Source organism: Rhipicephalus microplus, chromosome 3 (genome assembly GCF_043290135.1).
Source record: "Rhipicephalus microplus isolate Deutch F79 chromosome 3, USDA_Rmic, whole genome shotgun sequence".
Taxonomy (NCBI): Eukaryota; Metazoa; Arthropoda; class Arachnida; order Ixodida; family Ixodidae; genus Rhipicephalus; species Rhipicephalus microplus.
The window spans coordinates 16318668-16341072 of NC_134702.1; the positions used below are offsets into that span (position 1 = coordinate 16318668).

Here is a 22405-nt window from a genome sequence, read left to right on the forward strand (position 1 = left end):
GGGGGTGGCACTTCGGACGATGAAAATTTTCCGGAGGGCTCGACTGGAACGATAGTCACATCGTTTGACGTGTGAAACGTTACGTCGACGTTCGCGACTCGTCGCCAGTCTGATCACAGAATCAGGTCGATGCCACTGCGCAGTTCCGTTATCACGACGTCTTCGAGTCGCACATTCGTGGTGCCCAGTGTCACATCAAGCGTTGCAGCGAGAGTTAGGCATATGCTGCGGTTGAGAACTTCAATGTTCTCGCGCGATACCCATGCGTGCGTGGGAATGTCGTCCGTCAAGGCATTGGCACTCATGATGGATAAGTTGGCGCCACTGTCAATGCACACGCGGACGGGTCGGTTGTTAGCAGTACCGGACACTATTGGTAATGTGCCGCCCGTCGAATGCAAAAAACAGTTCGCTTACCTAGGTGACGTAGTCTCTGTTTCGTGGCTGCTATTGTCCCTCTTCGCTCGTTTCTCGTCCGCTCTGATCGTTGCTGGCGTTTTCGGCTTTCTACAATCACGGGACAGGTGACCGATGTCGCCGCAGTTGAAGCACGAACGAGCAGAGATGGGCCGCGGGTGTGGAGCTCCCGAGAAATCGCTGCGCGGGTTGGCCTTCGGCAAGTTGGCAGAGCTGCTGGCTGGCACCCGCTGGCTTGAACCCTGACCACGGCTCGCTGTAGACGATAGCGGTTTCTTGTCGTTCTCGGCACACACGGTCGTGCGACGCCTCGCGTCGAGAAAAGCCGCTCTGTCAATCAGTTCGGTTACTGTGCCACACAGCTGCGCTGCGAGTGGGTTGGCCCATGTGTCGTCCTCGATGCCGCTGAGAATGAGGGAAATTCGTTCTTCCTCTGCTAAACGGTACGGCGCCTTGTTCAGAATAGCGTTCTTCGAGTACATGTACTCGACAATGGTCTCGTGGCTCTGAAGGCGTCGCTTCGTCTGCAGTTCGAGGAACTCCTGCATTGTCAGCTTTCGTTTGAATCGGAGAAGGAGCGCTTCTTTCCATTGCTCCCAGGTGTCATACTGTGAGCCGTAGGCGCTGTGCCAATCCTTGGCAGATCCCGTCAAGCGGCTTGCTGCTGTCACCAACGTCAGCGATGGCGTCCAGTGGGCGAGCGCTGCGATTCTCTCCACTTGCGTAATCCATTTGTGAGCACTTTGTTGCGGCGTCCCATCGAACAAGGGGATTGAGGAAAACGTGTCGCTTGTGGAATGAATCTGGATCGGGCTCGTCGTCGGTGGACCTCTCGACAGCGTGTTGGCGAGCAGGGCTTGTGTGTTCACGAGCGCGGCGAGGATCTGGGCCATGGAAGGTTCTCCCTCGTGCGTTGAAACGGTCGGCGCGGCGGGGCGTGCCGCTTCTTGGTTGGTGCCGTCGTTCAGTGACGGTGGCCGCGTCGAACCCGAGGACATTGTTATGTCAGCAGGGACGGAATGGTGCAGCCCGAGGGTTGGAGTTGTCACCCGTTCTGTTGGCAGTGAAGCGTTCTGATGGGCTTCGTGCAATGTCTCACGTTCACTCGTGGTCGCACGGTTAAGCTGGGCTCGCAGGCTGCTCAGTTCAGCGCTAAGCCTCGCGTTGTCGGCGGACAGTGTCTCCAGGTGCGCCTGCCTGTCGTCGTCGTAGGCAGCCTGGTCCTTCGTTGACGAGTCCGTCGGCTCTAGGGCTTGGCGAGTGATGTTGTCGCGGATGATTCTTGCGATGAGCTCGTCCTTTCGTCCGGAGCACCGTAGACCTCGTGCTCTCAGCTCGTCGACAATTTGCTTTTTCGTTGCATTGGCCATCGTGTTGTGGTCGAGGGTCGTGAACACGCTTTCGACGATGGTCGTTTCGGAGTCCCGAGACGATGTACGGCGCGGCGTCACTCCTTCTCGTGGCGTCGTTTCCTCCTCCGCATGCAGCTCGGTCGATTCACATCCTGTCGGCTGCGCCATGTCAGCGATGTCCGAATGAATGTAGTCAAGGCAAGGTTCAAATTTTAAGAAAAACTGTATTGTGCTAAGTTACAGGTGAATCGGCAGTGGTTACATGTATAAGGAAACTGGACTCGGTGCAGGAGCTCGATCGGCTACGTCCGACGCCACTCGCGTCTCGGCTCACTCTGAGATGCGTTGCTCTGCGGTCTCGGCTCGTTCTCCTCTCTCTGGCGATGCGTTGCTATGCGGTCCCGGCTCGAAGGCTCAATTTTGTTTTTTGGATGTTCGTTGAACTAATGGGCAACCGCGTCGAGTGGACGCGCTCAGGGCTCGGAGTCCACGTTAACGCAGTGCAGCGTTTCCCGAGCAAGCACAGAGACGCTGCCGGAGAAGGAGGCGCTGCCGGAGAATGAGACGCTGCCGGAGAATTCAGCTGTGCGAACTCGAGTGCCGCTGACAATATATATATATATATATATATATATATATATATATATATATATATATATATATATATATATATATATATATATATATATATATATATATATATATATATATATATATATATATTAGTCAAGCAGATCCTCCGTGAGCGGTCACAACGTAGTTTATTTCGACGTTTCGGCCCATAGTCTGGCCTTCATCCTGATGAAGGCCAGACTCTAGGCTGAAAAGTCGAAATAAAGCACGTTGTGGCCGCTCACGGAGGATCTACTTGTCTATATGCAACGCTACGGCCAGTCAACCACCAGGCCTGCCTATATATATATATATATATATATATATATATATATATATATATATATATATATATATATATATATATATATATATATATATATATATATATATATATATAATGTCTGACGCCATGATGACGGCTTAGAGTGGCGTCATCACAGGTTCATTACTTTTCGTATCTCTACCGGTCGGGTACAACCTGATAATATATACAAGCGAGGCAGCAATATCGCGGTGTGCTTGTCACTACGGTTGATTGTCATGCAAGCTTGTTTCCTTTGAACTAGTAAATACGTTTTCTTTGCTAACGTAAGTACCAAGCACATAGAAAACTAAAGGTTCGTCGCTCCTGCCTAAAATATGGTCTTTGGCTAAGCAGTGACATCATAGTCTCTCATAAGCTTTGCCAGGACGTTTATGTTTTCCACTTAAAACAGGTTACATGACAATGTGTCTGAATGGTAACACCAACTATCCAAAACACTTGGAAAACATGTATGCAGTAATTAATTGTTAGTGCTGAGTAGATCCAGGTGAATCATTGAGGTCATCTCAGAAGGGACGGCTTTATGCTCTCCCATAGTAGAGTACCAAGTACACAAAATCGTTAACCACATTTTTTTAAACACACAGTGGCTCTCATAGTTGAGTACCAAGTACTCAAATTCGTTATACTTTTTTTTTAAGTTCCACTTGCTAACTGCGACAGCTCACTGTATTGTGGTCGCTGTGGTGTGCTTGGTCACGTTGACGAAGGATGTGACTGCCCGTGCCGACAATGCGGGGAAGGCCACCCAACTGCGGTTTGCCATGTTCGGCGCTCTTACTCAGACGCCGCCGCTGGTGCCTTTCCGCAACTGACCCCGGCAACGGAACCAACAACCGACTCGAGGGACGTGGAGGAAGTCACGGACGCTGTGCTGGCCCCGCCCCTTCAAGTTACTTCGGACGAAGCGCACAAGAAAAGCTCGATTGTCGATGCGACGCTATGCGCGTTGGCATTCCCGCTGGTGCAGGTACCGGGTGCTTCGAAAGGCGCAGCGCACTGCTTTGCAAACACCGTCGGCGTGCCTTCTCAGACGCCACTTGATGTTCAGTGCACAAATGAGGCCAGTTTTCAGGCTGCTGCTGTTGGAGTTGACCCTACGACACCTGTTATTTCGGAAAACAGTGGGGAAAAAATTTGCAGATCCCGCCTACAGTGGGAATCGATGATATGTGAAGCACGAATGATAAAGGTTAATATGTCACTTTAAAATCAGCACAACGTTACGAGGTGGAGGTAAATGATGCCGTACATGACTTCTGTGTCATGACCATCATGTTTGTATGTGTCGTTTACCTTCATCATCTATTCACGTCACGTGATACCAAATTTAGTTTATTTGGAGATCGCGAAACGGCCGCGAGCACGCTATGAGAGGGGTACGTTGTCATGTTCTTACATGGCACACGTGTCAGGATTATCAAGTTTGCACCAGTCGTATATTTGGTCCTCTATTGACGTCACGTAACACCAAATTTGGTATATGTGGAGCTAGCAAAACAGCCGCGAGCGCATCATGAAGGGCCCAATATATTCCGATGTAGCGTGGACGCACGCGCACGCGGGGCACAGTTACGCTACGTTAGCAAAACGCGAGCACTCTATAGTCTGACGCCCGGCGCGACCGGCGCGACCAGCGTCCGTCGGCGCGGCCGAACGGCAACCTGCGCGAAATGCCACATGCTGCATTTCGCGCCAATGCGTTACCCCGACAACACTGTGTCTCCCTCTTTTTGTGACGGAGGGATGCCGGACGCGCTGAAACGCGCAAGCGTCAAAGCAGCGCCGCACGGCGCGCACCTGCGAGTATATGGCAGGACCGGCGCCTGGCTTGGCAACGCCGGCGTGACGCAACGAAATGATCGCCGGCGAGCACGCGCACCGCGTCACGTATAAATGTATTGGCACCTTGACTATGGCATGTAGTCATGTTCTTACATGACACGCATGCCGTGATTATCATGTTTGGATGTGTCATTTACCTATGTCGTCCGTTCGCGTCGCGTAATACCAAGTTTGGTATAAGTGAAGCTGGCGAAATGGCCGCCAACGCACCATGAGTTTGGCATGTAGTCATGTTGTTACATGAAACGCGTCTCATGATAATCATGTTTGCACCAGCCACATACCTTCATCACCCATTCACGCACTGTAATGCCAAATTTGGTATATGTGACGCTAGCGAAACGGCCGCGAGCGCACATCAGCGTGGCATGTAGTCATGTTGCTACATGACACAAATGTCATGATTTTCATGTTAGGGTCTGATGCTTGTGTTCGCCATGCAATCATGCCATGCCATGCAAACGGAACCACCGCAAGTGCTGCAGGACCATGAAATGTAAATCATGACGTCCATGACATACATGTCATGATTTTGATGTTATGACTAGTGAAATATGTTCTTCATATGGTCATGTTATGCCATACCAAGTTTGGTATTAATACCATTATCGAAACGGCCAGGAGAGCTAAAAGGCGGCCAGATAGATAGATAGATAGATAGATAGATAGATAGATAGATAGATAGATAGATAGATAGATAGATAGATAGATAGATAGATAGATAGATAGATAGATAGATAGATAGATAGATAGATAGATAGATAGATAGATAGATAGATAGATAGATAGATAGATAGATAGATAGATAGATAGATAGATAGATAGATAGATAGATAGATAGATAGATAGATAGATAGATAGATAGATAGATAGATAGATAGATAGATAGATAGATAGATAGATAGATACGCTCAATGTCGCCGAAGTTCGCTAAGAAATGCTTCGCATTTAAAAACGATATGCCGATGAGCTGCGTCGCCTTTGGATGTGAGTCGCGTCTCACAACTTAGTTTTGTTTGTTGGCACACATCGCCGCCCTGGGCGCTTATGGTGGAAGTTACGAGCGGACGTCGCCATAATTTTACCCATAATGTCGACATCAACCTACCTGTGTTTACGAACATGCAATGGGTCTATATCTTTAGTGTGCTCACAGCCTTTGGCTTTCCTCATTCGTTTGTGGAAGCAAACAGAAATGCCTACACTGGTCTAAAAAAAATTGGCAGCATATCCACGGAGTGAATGATGGAGAGTAGGGCGAAGCATTCGTCCGTCCATTCGTTCTTGCTTCCGTCCGTCCATGCGTCCGTCTGTGTGACCGTCCATGCTTTCATCCGCCCGTCCGTTCGTGTGTCTGTTCGTTCGTCCATCCCTGCGTTCGTCCATGCATCCGCCCCTGCGTCCGTTCATGCGTCCATCCATGCATCTGTCTGTGTGTCCGTGCGTCCATCCATTCAACACTCCAAGTACTACCATCTCGCATCTTTTCATCATATATTCCCCGTATAGAAGCACCGCCATCCAGTGGACATTCCAAAGCCTAAACAAGAGGTGGCACACGCACACTTCTTACGGCTTGCGCTTCGGGTCTACTTCCCACCTTTAACCACCTCGAGTTCATGGCATATACTAGTTCACTGTATTCATGGCATGGTGGCCCAGCACTCGCTAAACCTTTCTAAAACCAAGGAGGTTACGCCCAGCGAGTATGACGTAGCAAACTTTTTCAGTCAGATAGTGCTCAATGTACATGCCAATGGCTGCTAATGGGAAATGAGAGGCGGAGAATTCGGCTTTTACTTTCTTACGGCTTGCGCTTCGTATCTGCTTCTCATTTTTAACCACCTTGAGTTCATTCATGGTATATACAAGTTCATTGTATTCATGGCACTGCGGCTCAACGCTCGCTAAACCTTTCTAAAGCTAAGGAGGTTACACCCAGCGAGTATAATGTAGCATCCCTTTCTTGTCCGATAGTGCTCAATGTACATGCCAATGGCTGCTAATGGGGATCGCAGCGTGCGCGTTGACTAAAAGCCGAATGCCCATGTCTCTCATTCCCCATTAGCAGCCATTGGCATGTACATTGAGCACTATTTTTTATTGTTAAACAACGCACAGAAAAAATCTCTCACCGGCACCACCTTGGAGGTCAAAATGTTATAGTTTTATAGTTGTTATCTATTACAACGGCTACGAGAGACAAATGGGTGTTGCTATAAGGAGCTTCGCCCCTAAAAAACACACTAGTTCTGGATCACTGAGAGAGTGCCGTCTTCTCCATTATACTGGTGGGGTCCGTCAGGGATGTCCATTGTCTCCTGTGCTGTTTATTCTCAGCTTTGAGCCATATTTGCGCGCTCTTGACGTGGATTCACGCGTTCGGAGTCTTGCGCTTCCTGGTAGCAGTGTCGTGAAAGTCACAGCTTTTGCTGATGACATAACCTTGTACGTTTCAGATGAAGATAGCCTTTCACGCAGCCTACGTGTATTTTTCTAGTATAGCGATATTTCAGGTGCAGCGTTGAACATCTCCAAATCCCGGTATTTCTTCATTAGATCTCGAAACTCCAGGCCTATCGCCGTTTTTCCTATTCAGCCGGCCACGTCCCTTCGTATTTTGGGTATTTTATACAGCCCAGAACGGCATTTGCGAATTCGTTTGGTTAAACGCTCTTGAAGAAGTAAGACTAAAAATTCAAGACGCACGGGGTTTTGACTTTCCGCTTCTTGAGCGGAGGTAGCTTGCGAAGACTGTATTTTGCGGTCGCACTTCGTACACTTCTCACGTCTTGCAACCGTCTTTACGTAGCTTGCGATCACTGCAGTTGGCTTTGTGTTCCTTTTTTTTTTTTTTGGTCAGGCGGCACTGAGTTGGTCTCTCGTGCGGCACAGGGGCAGCAGCGTTCTCAGGGAGGCTTTGCTGGCACTTCGCTTCCTTTTGCGCTTAGTGCAAGGGGGGAATCTCCCGCACGAACGCTTGCATATTACTTTCTGGGTACCCAACTCCGGCATTTGATGCCTAATGTGCACTTTAACAGGGGGCCACAGTCAATAACACTTCCTGCGTTTTATGCAACAACTGTTGCATTTTTTCACCATGTCCAGTCGACCTGTCTTGGCATAGATGTGTTGAACAACCACATAGTTGAGACAGCTTCTGCTTTGTTGCTTCCGTCGGCTCCCCCAGCCCGCCGTGCTCGCTCTAGTCGGGTGCCTTGGAGCAGGTTAACGGCTTCTTTTCTGCCTGGACACCTCCGAGACTTCATGGGGCGCCTGGGCGGGGGTGTGCTTCTCACCCTCGACCGCCTCGAAAGGTGTAGAATGGTCCAGTCAGCAACATGCCCTAACTGCTCCCTTCGGGAAACAAATCAGCATTTTCTGAGGCATTGTGTCACTGCTCGTGTTTTTATTGTTTTTTTTAGATCCGTACATGCTGGATTTCGCCGCTTTAGATTAAATCGCTTCGTTTATTCTGGGCGTTGTTCTCGAGGCCGCTTCGCTTGTCTTCTCATTGTTGCTGGTTCTTTCTGCTCCTGGCAGAAAGAACCAGCGCTCTTCCCGATCCTAGAGCGATTGTACTCGGACCTGCTGTCTGTTTTGTCGAAGGAGCTCTTTTTCTTCGGTGAAGAGGAATCCCTTCGGCACTGATTTTGCCCTTTCGTGTCGGTCTATGACGGACGAGTGAAACGTCTTTCGGCCGGCCTGGTATTGCTAGGCTGATGTGTTCACGTGATGGCAGAATGACATGCCAACATGTATATATGCGAAATGTGCATAATCAGGTTTTATTTGTGCCTCTTGTTTACTTTGCAATATTCTAATGCGTATCTGTCCTTTTTTGATACATTTTTGTGTGGCTGTGTTTGTGTGAACCATCGAATGTACATGTTTTATCCACGTCTTCTCATATCCATGTTCATGTAATTGAAGTATGTTTTGTCATCGTTATTGTATGTCAAGAAGAAAATGTTCTGGTGAAATGTTATTCACGTCTGTGACAATATATGTTTCTAAACACAGGCTTTATCGATGCTATGGCGTGGGAGACAGGATCGAGGAATCAATCCTGTCAATATTGTCTGTTTCTAGGATAGCTTTCCGCTTTCACGTAGTGGAGTACTAAGTACTGTGAATTGTTGAACACTTTTTTTCTAAACACAAATCTCGTATAATTAAGATGTCTCCCGGTCAGCATACATATTTTGCCCAATGCCGTGAAACAGTCGTTAATCCGATCGATCGTCGGAGAGCACCAGGGATCAAGAACTACCAATATGCTACCCGAAGCAGCGAAAATGGCATTTGCTGACAGCCGGAACGTCTTCGGGCGTTCAGGAAAACGTCATCATCTGCAACTACGTTGTCGGTACCTAATAAGGCGTGGGTTCAGAGCACCCTTCGACTCAACGAACGTGGTCTTGGTCATGTTCACATTGTGAACGAAGCCGCACATAGATGAATCGTATCTTTTGTACTGTATAATTTACACAAAATAATTACTGTAATTAGGCATTCCTCGACAAACCGAAGATGCATTGATGAAACAGTTCTGATAGTTTTCTTGATGCTTTCGATATTCGTTTGATTCGGGCAGTTCCTTCGATCCCGTGAAATTCAGATGAACGAGGTTTTATTGTATTCACGTTTTACCTGTGCTGTCTGTTTACATTGTAATGTACCTATGTATACCTATATTCTTCAATAAAAACTTGTGGTGTTGCCTCCAGTTCAATTTATGTTTTGACTTATGTCCATGCAACTCACGTCCATGTAACTCAAGTCGCTCGCGTTCGTCACGAGTAGCGGGTGCTGAATAACACTCCCAGGAACAGAAACAAAAGAAAAAAACTTCATACACACCTGCTATGCCCTCGACATCGATGTTGCCCCTCGACAGGCTTCTGCGTCTTTCCTGCAGCAGCTCGTGTGAGAGCGAGTTGATTACCGGCATCATCATTGCGGTGATTGCCACGTTGTTGATCCATATGGACAGGAACATGGAGATGAACATGATGCCAAACACGAGCCTGTATTGTGGCGGGAAAAAAATTGCAAGGTGCATGATGAATGGGTTTCTTGCATTGCAAGAAATCTTCAGCATAATAAATATCGGCATAAAGAACTATTATAACTTTTTAAGTAGTATTCTGGCACTCTTAAGCGTTCTATGTTGTCGACGAGAACGTATTTCAGATCGCTGATCGGTTTGAAGTGTAACGCAAACGCTATAGTAGTACGACATATACCTTTTTCAAGTCGCTTTATAGTTTCATATTGGCACCCACGCCGTGCATTAAGCATCATTATTATGGTGATGCCGCTTTAAAAGTTTGCTGTAGCGCAATTTACAAAGCAAGCCTCCTGAAACCGAAAACTGCGCTAACGGGTCGTGTGTTGTCGTGCTTTCAGCATCAAGTTGTATCTACATAGGCTTCTTGCGAGGACCCCCTGCAAACGGCCGCATTGTCCTATTCTAACGGTGTCGAGGAAGTGAAAAGGAGCTCACATTTTGATGCCAGTGCCCAGCAGGCAAAGTGTCTTGAGGGCTATTCTTTGATGCAGGTGAGAATGTTCAATGGCGATAGCCATTATAAGAGTTCCGACAAACATGATATTTGTTTCCTGGAGTAAAAAAAAAACATTAATATAGGTGAACGTAGTTTTCCTAACTTATCGATATCGTGACACACCGTAAAGTTATGTTTACTATCAAGAAAGAGTGCACGCACTGGTACCCGCATTTCATGATATTTCATGCGAATTTGTCGAAATACCACAACATCGTCTAGACCTTGTCTGATCGATGTATCGATTCCAAACAGACAGGTATGTTATCTTGTATAGCACAACACGCAATCAAGCCGTTCATAGATTGAAAACAAAACGATCGAGTATCATTTTCTTGGTGCTTACTTTAGTGGCAGTTATTGAAGCCGCCCGTGCGTGATTTTGGACGAGTTATTTACATACTTCTATTTCCCATAATATGTAAGAAGTAAATGAACGAGGAGGTGGTTGAGGCGTGAAATATACCTGGCATTCATGGAGGCTACTGCGGGAATTCTGTGAATTTGTACCATTCCAGACTTTTCAAATGGCACATTGTTTTGAGCCGATGCACTGATCATCAATGGGGAAAATATGTTTTCCAACAGGAGTAAACAGTTCAGCCCACTCTCTCATTTATTGATTGAATTCTTTAGGTGTAGGCCGTCATGCAAGAGTGGCATATGCGAATGATTATATTGTTTTGTCCATCTACAGAAATAATAAATTGTTTTCAAGAAAGATTAAAAATTATAACATTGAAAAACCTTGCTCAACAGATGACTACAAAAAAAGAAACAAAACATACTTCAACAAGTGAAACGTTTTACAGTTTAGAGTTTAAGCACAAGCCTACGTACATTGATTGGAATTTAATCCGAAAAAGTGTAGAGAATGAAGTTTTCAAAAATCGACTTTGTAAGATGCCTACGCGCAAAAAGTAATGTCTGATTAGTCTCTCAGTAGTATTCATTCATTCATTCATTTTCAGAATAAAACGAAAAAGATTATTGAATGAATTGATGTCTCAAACGAAGAACAAGATTTCTTTCGCACGTTTTTCACGGTATGAAAGACGAAATAGAGAAAAACAACTTTATTGATGGCATAGCAAGATCGGTAAACTTAATTTGCCGGTGGTTCCAAGGGGGGTGGCCAAAAGCTTGCCACCACCGTTTCGGCCCAGTTAACCACTTCTGCCTGAAGACGGTAGTCGGCTGACGACAGGAGCGACTTCCACGCCTCGAGGGAGGAAGCTGGCAGTATTGTTCTTGGTGAAGGGTTACTCTGGCATTCCCAAAGAATGTGATTTTGGGTAGCTTTCACGCAGCTGCAACGTCGGCAGTTTGGTGTAATCTCTAGTAGATAAATTTTCGACGGCCGACGAGGGCTGGGCAAAGAATCTGTTTGGATTTGCCTCCACATCGTGGCCTGTTCTCTTGACATATCTGCCTGCGGGGCCGCGTATATGTGTCTCGCGATTCTCTCGGTAATACGCTGTAATTTCGTTATACGTGGCGAAAAGACGCGAGAAGAATTTATTTTTTCACTGGCATACTCACATTCATGTAGAGCACACACGTCTGCTCCGTTGTAAGGACTCCGAGCATCGGGAATAGTACGATGGGAATCAACGACGTAGCTCCCAGTGGAATGGGCTCCGTGATCCAGTAGAACCCCACAACAGCCACCACGTAGGCGCAACGAGCTTTCTGCAGAGCACTGGTCTCGTTAAAACAAATCCGTAGACTCCCCCGGGCGAACACAGCAAAACGGTAATCTATATCGGCATGAACCATACGTACGTTTTGTTCTGGCTTGATTGGCGTGGTAAGGTTGAGGTTTATATACACATAGCGAAATCTTCAGCTCAATAATAATAATAATAATAATAATAATAATAATAATAATAATAATAATAATATTAACGGTAGGCAGGGGGGCACAACGCCAACCCCCATATATTGACAATACTGTAAATTGCGATGACAATATTGCTATTGCCAGAGCGACCGCCCCGAAAAGGCGTTGGTCCCGGGTTCGAACGCCGTACCAGGACGAATTTTTCGGCAACTGAGAAGCTTTTATTTCTGAGAAATCCGTATGGATTTCCATGTGGCTTCGTGCTACAAACGGGTGGTTGTTTTTTTTTTTTACTTTTCTTAACATTGACAATATAGGAAGGAGATGGTGCTGCGACGAACTTTCGCCACCGCTGAAGAACTCTGCACTTGCTCGTGGTCAGCAGTTGTGGGAGGCTGCTGTGCGCAGCTGCAACCGTGCCGTTCAGGCGGCTGTCCTGAAAAGGGCTGAGTTGACCTGCTGCGAAAAGGATCCCTCGCCTTCCTTTCGCCACCATTGTTCATTAGGACATAATAAATAAGGTTGTTCTTTTTTTTTTCGCTCACCCAGCAGAAGGCAAACACCTTAAAATATTTCTTAGCGGATACTGGACTAGATAAGCGCTCACATGCTCCATACGATTTATCAATTAATCAAATTCCTCCTTTCAATTCGGGGCGAGCTTGTCAAGCACATTTCTCTAGATACGCACTTCATCTCTGTTGTCTACGTGATGGAGGTCGATATGACGAGGGCCAGTACGTCCAATACTCAGATACGGGCACATTTTCTGATGTTTTCAAGCTCCACGTTCCAGTGACCAGCTTCGCGAGTGACGACGGGAACATGCGACGGAAACGACACACTCGTAGCTCCCCCTCTGATTTTTTTTGTCCAATAACTATTTTCTTTCTGGACCATGAAAAACTGGAGGCATGTGCGGTTGACCTTGGTGATTTTACCGTCTTTTCTATATTTCTTTCCAAAGGATAAGTTAGGAATAGGTTAGGAATAGGTAGGAATAGTTAGGAATAGTGAGCATTGTGAGAGTGAGTAAGAGTGAGTATGAACGTGAGTGAGTACTTTGAGTGTGAGTATGAGTGAGTATGAACGTGAGTGAGCACTCATGAGTGTGAGTAGATGTGAATTTGAACGTGAGTGAGTACTAATCAGTGTGAGTATCCCTAAATATGAACGTGAGTGAGTATTCATCAGTGTGAGTAGGAATGAGTGAGAGCTTGTGAGTGTGAGTAGGAATGAGTGAGAGCTTGTGAGTGTGAGTAGGAGTGAGTATGAACGTGAGTGAGTACTCTGAGTCTTAGAAGGAGAGAGTATGAACGTTAGTGAGTACTCATGAGTGTGAGTAGGAGTTTGAACATGAGTGAGTACTGATGAGTGTGAGTATTCGTTAGTATGAATGTGAGTGAGTATTCATGAGTGTGATTAGGAGTGAGTGAGAGCTCATGAATGTGAGTAGGAATAAGTACGAACGTGGGTGAGTACTCATGAGTGTGAGTAGACTTTTCTGCGAAGGTGAGTGAGTTGCTGTGAGTGTGAGTAGCAACGACTAGGAACATGAGTGAGTTACTATGAGTGTGATAAATATTTGTAACCACCGCAAAGGCGTCCTCAATACGTTGGAAATAACGGGCACTATGGCATGCAAGCTTCCTGTACGTAAAAGCCTTCAGTTAGCTTGGAAACTGGGCGAGCCATCTTACATCAGATGGGGGGAGGGGGCGAGGTGACCGCGCAAAACTCGAGTTGAGGGTAGCCGTCTATTTTATTGTAACTTGAATTTTCTAGGCTGCATAACTTTGAACTGCCTGTTCCTATAGCTACCGTTCTTGCTGCACTTACCTCTTGCGCCTTCAATCTACGCTACGCGCTGATAATACATGTAAAACAACAAGGTCTTGAGAAGCCCTTTAACGAAAATCTCCGCGTGATCCGGTTCAGAAAAAAGAAATGCACTGCGAGAGCGACGAAAAAAAACACGCTGAAGTGGCCCGCGAGAGAAAGCACATCGTGTGCGCTACGCACATTGTGCGCAGCGATTTTGCAGTTTCTATCTCTGCGTAGTCCCTCAAGTGAAGGTTGCCTTGAACGAAAACCTTAACTGATCTCATGACCTCTCAAGCGCGAAGCTGTGTGCAAACTTCGCCTTCTCAGTGCCCCATTAAGAAAAAAAAAAAGGAAAGCTTGGAGGACGGTTGAGCTTCGCCGTCAATAGTATAGTATGCGATAGCGTAATCGGACCCTGTTCGCATCACCGTTTCATTCTCTAACCTCGTTTCACTTTTCGGCGGCTTATTATGCCTTCAACAGTGCAGATACAATGTGCAATAAGCGCCCAATCACCCTTGATAATTTATGCTATCATTCACCTAACGCGGGCTAGTACAAAAAAATTGCCCGCAGCTTCCCTCGGGGGAACACTGAGGAGGATGCGGACCATATAATTGGTTAACGGGGTGTTAAAGTGCGACTTACTTGGGTCGATGGCTAAATTGGTTAACGTGGTTGTGAAATGGGGTGTTAAATTGCGACTTACTTGGGTCGATGGCTAAATTGGTTAACGTGGTTGTAGGAGGGGGTGTTAAATGAGTGAACACGTACACACGTATGCGAAAGGGCGGCGCTGGTCGAAGGGACGTCGATCATTGTGTTTGTGGATTCGTTGGAATTCATTTCACCGCGACCTTGGACGTCGACGCGCCGTACAAACCAACCGACGAGCGGCAACTGAGCGAGCGAGCGCCGACCTTGAGTATATATACAGCTCGACGGCGCATGCACTGTCAGCTGTTGAATGTTCTCGAAGCGCGACGCCACATGCGCGTCCACTGGAGAATCAGGAGAATTGTAGATGTCGAACGCGGTGTGTAGAGGAGGAAGGGTGCACAGATGGTGGAGGAGTGAAGCGCGCGCGGTGTGTAGAGGAGGAAGGGATGCACAGATGGTGGAAGAGTGGGCGACGGCGCGACGGCGCATGCGCGCGCGTCAGCTGTCGAATGTTCGAGAAGCGGTGCGGACGGCGCGGACGGCGCGGACGGCGCACTACAAGGCGCGAGTATAAGATGCTCCGCATCTAAAACACACATAACGCAACTCGTTAATTACCGTTTCATTCGGCTGTCCGCGATAACCCTGCGTACGCACACTGCCAAAGAACGTTAACCGCGTCCGCAGATCCATAAATAAGGCCCCCTGCAATCGTCAGTGCGGGCACGGAGCCAACGAAGTCTCCGCGTGAGCGCGACCCACAGAGGAAGGAAAACATCTCCGAAGATGCGCACAATTTCTCGAATGCAAAACTGCCGTACGCAACGAATTCCATCTGAAGGCGAGGCAGAGGGGAGGCGCCGTCTCGACGGTCGCGCCGGGCCACAGAACACCTACCAGTGGCCGTGCGGCCGGGGTGGCCGCGGCGCCGCGGCGCCGACGTGGCGGCGAGGCCCCGGCGCCCGCCTGTCCCGCTAGTGCAGTCAGAAGGGGCTATATAGGGCAGTGGAACAAACGAAGTGGCCGAGCCGGATGGCATGGCAACGTCTTGGGTTCTGGCGGGTAATCATAGCGGCGGCCGTGTAGTATACTGAAGCTGTCGAGAGCGTCTCTGTTTCGCGCGCGTGCGTCGTAGCCTACGAAAGCGCGTTTTGAGTGCTTGTAACACATTACTGAGATTCTAAACGATGTCTCAGCGTCTCCTACGCGTCATGGCACACAAATGAATGTGCAGGTGCGTCGTAATTGCGCTGAGTCATTGCCTTTTTGTGGAGCCTACCTACCCTTAAAGAAAGCGACAATTGTTCAGCTCGATTGTTTCTTGAGTAACCTGAGTACACGTAACGCTACCTCAATGTTAATATTCATCATCGGCCTGACAACGTCCACTGCAGAACAAAGGTCTCTCCCATGATCCGCCACTCAACTCCGTCCTGTGCTTGCTGCTGCCATTATGTACCCGCGAACTTCCTAATCTCATCTGCCCACCTAACTTACTGTCTCCCCCTAACCCGTTTGCTTTCTCTGGAAATCCGGTCAGTTATGCTTAATGACCAGCAGTTATCCTGCCTACGTGCTACATGCCCGGCCCATGTCCGTTTCTTCTTCTTGATTTCAACTATGATATCCTTTACCCCGGTTCGTTCTGATCCACTCTGCTCTCTTCTTGACTCTTAAGGTTACAACTACTATTTTCCTTTCCATCGCTCTCTGCGTCGTCCTCAATTTAAGCTGAACCCTTTGCGTAAGCCTCCAGGTTTTTGCTCAGCAGGTAAGTACCGGCAAGATGCAGCTGTTATATACCTTCGTCTTGAGGGGATAGTGACAATCTACCAGCCATGAGCTGAGAATGCTTGCCGAATCTTCTCCACCCCACTCTTATTCTTCTAGTTACTTCAGTCTCGTGGCTCGGCTCTCCAGGTACTACCTGGCCTAAGTAGACGTATATACATTTTCCAACTTGTGCACTGCCACCTATCTCGAAGTGCTGTTTTCTTTCGAGGTTGTTGTTCATTACTTTCGTTTTCTGTCGGTTATTTTGTAGATTCCAAGAGAAGGAAAGCGGGAAAAGGGGAGACATAGTTTGGTGGGCAGATGAGATTAGGAAGTTTGCGGGTATGAAGTGGCAACAGCAAGCAAAGGACCGAGTTGACTGGCGGAACAGGGGAGAGGCCTTTGTCCTGCTGTGAGGATGACGAGTATGTGAATGTAAAAGTACGTGGGTGAGTGCGCCTGAGTATGGGTAGGCGTAAATATGAAGGTGAATTCTTATGTGAGTGCGGAGGTGAGTGAGGGCCTATGATCTTGAGCAGGCGTGAGTATGAAGGTGAGTGAGTAACTATGAGTCTCAATTGAGGTGCACGAAAAATTGAAGTACAAAAAGGAGACACCAGGACACGGCGCGCTGTCTCGAGGAGTCTTCCTTCTGTACTTCAATTTTTCGCGCACCTCAGTTAATATGAATTACCAACTCGCCCAGCAGTCCGTGTTTCTCTAAGAATGTGAGTAGTCGTGAGTATGAACGTGAGCCATGAACAATGAGTGTGAGTAGGCGTGAGTATGAACGTGAGTGACTGTAAGTAGGCGTGAGTATGAACATGAGTGAGTACTCATCAGTGTGAGTTGTCGTGAGTATGAACGTGAGTGAGGTCCTATGAGTGCTAGCTGGCGTGAGTGGGAATGTGAGTGAGTACTCACAAGTGTGAGTAGTCGCGAGTATGAAATGAGTGAGTACTCATCAGTGTGAGTAGTCGTGAGTATGAACGTGAGTGAGGGCCTAGAGTGTGAGTTGGCGTAAGTTTGAACGTGAGTGAGTCCTCATAAGTGTGAGTAGGAGGGAGTATGAACGTGAGTGAGTACTCTCAGTAGGAGTATAAGTGAGTATGAACGTGAGTGAGTTCTCATGAGTATGAGTAAGAGTGAGTATGAACGTGAATGAGTACTTTCAGTGTGAGTAGAAGTGAGTTTGAACGTGAGTGAGTACTCATGAGTGTGAGTAGGAGTGAGTATGAACGTGAGTGAGTACTCTGAGTGTGACAAGAAGTATGAACGTGAGTGAGTACTTTGAGTGTGAGAAGGAGTGAGTATGAACGTGAGTGAGGGCCTATGAGTGGGAGTAGACGTGAGTATGAACGTGAGTGAGGATGAAGGCTGAAAAAATTGTGGTGAGTGAGTATGAGTGAGTAGTCCCTCAGAGTGCCGACCTATGGTAAAAAGTACTTAATCAGACGCTGCAGAGACGCATTTATGCTCTTGAAATTAGGAAGATTTTTGACTTCTCAGAAATTAGAAGATTTTTACTGCTCAGTGCATGAGAAAGAAATTCTTCTCCCGAAGGATAGCCTTCCCTTTGCCGAGGGGCATTGTACCCAAGAAAGCCTCTCAGGCTATTCTGACTTCTCCATGAGTAACTAGCTTAAGGGACGCAAGGTGAAGTACACCATGCGTGAAAAGAGACGTTCATGCCCACCAAATGGCTGGCTGTTCTCTCAGACTAACCTAGCTTGTACAAAGATAATCATCGCTGCCTCTGCTGTGCACCCCTTATCGATACTTGCATCTCTAATTAACAGCAACATTCTGCGATGGCGCTGCCCTGAGGCAGTTTGCGCGTGAAGGGCGCTGGTTCATTTAGCGTACGACTTCCGCAACGTCATACCTGAGCATCTTCGAGGAAAATCAAAGGCAGCAGGAAAAGAGGAACCAGGACCATCGCGATCTGTCTCCATATTTTAAGGGCCCCAGCCACGACCTTCTTCGCATTTTCTGTGGTGGGCGTCCGGAGTACGATCTTCGACGGCATCCGTACCACTTCGAGCTCCGAAGCACTCTGCTGTGGGCTGAGAACGCTCTGCACGAAGTAAGCTTGCGTAACGTAAAAAAAAAGTTTCTTCATGCTTGGAAGCAGCAAGCGACGTGCGGCGGTTAGCAGTGGAATCTTTGGCAGAAAAGGAGGAGAAATAGCAGCGGGATACCGGATCAGTTTGCATACTTGGAAGTCACGAGCAACTTCGCGAGCTAACACGTACGCCACTTACTCGCGTCTTGACAGTGACTGCAGACGGCCTTTCGTCATTCTATTGTGGGAAGTCAAACGGGCTCCGTCTGCATTGCCGTCGGCTAGTTAGTGACTTGTACGGCGAAGAATGGTTAGTACGAACTTCTCAACTTCCGTCACTCAGCTGGCGGATTATAATATCTGACAGACGGAAAAAAGCTTACTACCAAATCTCTTCGTTGTGCTGTTCATGCGAGATTGTAAAAAAAAAAAAAGACGTTTAGCCTAATCCTGGCCACGGCGACTGCAATTTGGTGGAGGCAAAGTGGTAGAGCTCATTGTAAGTACGTAGATTTTGGTGCGTGTCAAAGAACACCTTATGACAGAAATTTCCGTAACTCTCCGCAACGGCGTCCCTCACGATCATATTGTGGTTTTGAGACGTTATATCCCGACAAGTGTTGTATTTTTAAAATCTGCAATCTTGTTGTTGAGTGTAATCAAGCTAACGTAAGTTTCTAGGAACGTCATGGGTGCACTAACAATGGTCAAATTTAATAAAGCAACACTCCTAGCCGGCGTAGTTGGAATTAATTCATCTTTTAGCCACTTTGCGCGAGTAAAGCTTCGCACAGTTTGTGCTCCTTCCTTCATCCTTTGCAAACGCGGATGTACCCTACTTTGAAAATGTTACACATCATGTACCCTGACCTATACCCAAGTAATCTTTGTCCACATTGTGGGGAAATAGCTTCATTAGGACACATGCTCTGGCAGTGTACCGAATTCGCTCATTTATCGAACATCACCTCTGCCAGATGGGAGGCGGCAATCCGCAGCACGTCCTTGGCAGATCAGCTCTGGGCTGTCCACCAAGCCCGCGAGGTGGCTGAGGAGCTCGGCATCTCAGTCCCCACGTGGGAGCTGCCCGCAACACAGTGATCTGTGTTTCGGAGGACCAAATAAATGTTTATCAAATCCAATCCAATCCAATTGCTAAAAAATTCATTATATGCAAGTTTTTTTAACACCACTGGGACTAATCGCTTTCGCCTGAGGAATGTAGCCATATGGTAATTCATCTATACTGCGTCTCTCTCGCCTCTCACTTGGCTACCATTAATTTCCAACAAAGTCGGTAGCTTACAACTCCTTTATTTACACCAGCTACAAAAAAGAAACTCATACTTTTTCACTAATAAGGGCTCACACACAAGTTGTGCAGCACTATGCTGTATTAAGCACATAATTACTACAATATACATGGCAGACGTGGCATGCATGTACAAAAGAACGGGATGGAATGTCATCATACAATGAATACAAAGGTACAACGATGCAATAGATGCAATGGAAACAATTGGTTACAAATGAAGGCATGAACAACAACACAACGGGAGCTGTTGAACATGAACATGAAATCTTCAGTGTCAGGACAGTCGCTTGAAGTAAACAGTGGGCACTGTCCTCCCTTGTGACCGATAATGCGGCCCTTCTCTCAGTCCGCGAAATTTTCAATACTCTGCGCAAAACAAAAACAAAAAAGGTCGACCATACGCACATATAAGTGATCACTGGAAGTCTCATAAGTCGAAGCTTTAACCAGATGTACGCAATCATGCCACAGTTCGAACATTCTTTTATATCTATTTCATTTTACACTAGTATAAAATCAAATATTATCTAAGAACTGAAATTTTAGCGAGCTCGTAGGTCTTCATAGTTCAACAAGATGAGCGACAAAACAACGACACATGAAGGAACACGAAGGTTAGGAGAGCGCTAACTTCAAACTGAAGTTCATTCTCACAAATGAACGCCTATTTACCAATCAAATCTAATCACAAGAGAGCGATGGGTTGTTCTTGCGTGATGACGCATATTTTTTACAGCGAAAGCTGCTATGGGTGCGCCGTAGTTGTCCGCCGCCGCCATTGGTGTCCGTAACCGCTATCGCACGAAAGAAAAAAAAACTCTGTAAATAAAAATACCAAGGACACTATGAGATTTGAACCCGGCTCCCCTGCATGTCAGCCCAGTACTCAACCATCGAGCCATGCCGGTTTTTTTTTTTTGCTTTATTGCCTGTTTATAGGTGCGTACATCAAACCACAAGCACAACAAAAACAAGCAGTAACAGTCCGACAGAAATTAAAATTCCCTAAGTTCTGCCAAGGGCTCTACCCTCGACAACCACTCAGGTAAAATCTCCTGAGTTTTCTGCAGTTCAACAAACTTGGCCATACATTCACGGAAATACATTCGTGCAGGCCGTGCATCCTGATCGCGATAGAAACCCGCCATACGGGCCCGCCATAAACAGTGAAGTCCACATAGCATAATCAAATCAAAAGACATTCCCTCTTCGTCCACTATTGGCAGAAATCTTATACCATATGAATTTAAAGGTAATTCTTCCTGTAACGTCCTTTGAAGTACATCCCAAAAATATACTCCCTCCCAACAATGTAAGAAAACATGGTCAATAGTTTCCGGTTTTTCACAGATAAGGCAATTCGTCCCCCAAGGTGAGTAAAAACCACGGTCTGCTTCAAATGTCCTGACAGATAATGTACCTGTGTGCAGCTTGAAAAAGAAAGACTTCGTGGCAGGACCCACTTGCATTCTCTTCACTCGTTTAAGCACATCTTTCCCTTCACCTCTAGCGTACATGGCACGGTACAGGGGTTCAGGTAAAACAACATCACATACATCTTTGTACAACTTCTTTCGAGTCACTGAAAACAAATATTTATTGGAAAATCTAACACATAAAAACCGTACACTTAGAATAACCTCCTTAAGATACCCGCGCACAGCACCGGTCATGTCATTCGTGCTAACCACATATCCAGGTAAAGCCCGCATCAGTCTCATTTGGCACACTGTACATAAGAAAGGGTCCCTTGTGTAGTGAAAAAAAAAGAACCTATTTACGACTTGGCGTATGAAAAGATGTGTTAAACCCAACCCTCCGTGTTTCACTTTTCGAAACAGTTCGACTGCATTTCTCCCAGTTCGAAGCCCACACGAACACTGCGAAGATGCGATGGACCTTCTGTATGTTTGCCCTTGAACAATGCAATACTTGCATCACATACCAAAGTTTTGAGGCAAAGAAAAGATTACAGACAGTCGCCCTAGAAAACACTGACAGATGATTACCGTTGCATCTGTTGGCTTTCGTCCGGATTTCTTTCGCTTGTTCTTGCCAGTAGTTCTCATTATCTTTATAAAATTCCAGTGGCACCCCAAGGTACTTGACAGGTGTGGTCACCCATTTAACATTGGAAAAATAGTCTGGTCTTGACGACCACTCTCCATGCCAGAAACCCAGACACTTTCCCCAGTTTACTAGACTGCCAGTTGCATTGCCGAACCTTTTAACCACACTGATGGTAGTGGTAACACTATCTTGATCGATACAACAAACAGCCACATCGTTGGCATATGCCAAAATTTTAACTTCGGATTCTTGTAATCTAAAGCCACGAATGCAACTGTTTTGATTTATTGCTAAGCACAGCGATTCTATATATAAACTGAAAAGTAGGGGACTCAGCGGGCAGCCCTAAAGGACAGAACGCTTTATGTTAATTGTATCTCCTAGCGTCTTATTGATTACCTGTCGGGTCGTGCAGTTCCGGTATGCCATAGATACTCCATCTCTGATTACAAAACCAACGTTGACATGGTCAAGCATGGCAAGCAGAAGGTTGTGGGAAACACAATCAAAAGCTTTCTCGAGATCAATCTGTAGAATGGCTACCCCTACTTGATTGGCATCGCTACACTCGAGCACGCAGCGCATCTTGTGTATATTGGTCACAATGGAGCGTCCCAGGATTACAGACGAAACAGGAGAACAGACGAAAGTGACAAGGATTTTAAGATCATCTTGCCGAATCTGCCAACAGGGCGTATTGTTTTGAACACAGTGTTTTTGCACGGTGATAT

At 46.8% G+C, this 22405-nt stretch overlaps 1 protein-coding gene across 1 annotated transcript in view; it reads right to left on the reverse strand.

The window, feature by feature from the left end:
- Positions 1-18368, reverse strand: part of LOC119181479 (Na(+)/citrate cotransporter) — a 42078-nt gene extending 23710 nt beyond the window's left edge. The window contains exons 1-4 of the mRNA XM_037432736.2: positions 18110-18368; positions 11667-11816; positions 10064-10179; positions 9418-9584 (exon numbers count right to left, since the gene is read on the reverse strand). Of these exons, the coding sequence (XP_037288633.2) occupies positions 9418-9584; positions 10064-10179; positions 11667-11816; positions 18110-18346 (670 nt within the window). The 5' untranslated portion in view covers positions 18347-18368. The remainder of the gene's footprint in view (positions 1-9417; positions 9585-10063; positions 10180-11666; positions 11817-18109) is intronic.
- Between the last annotated feature and the right edge of the window lie 4037 nt (positions 18369-22405).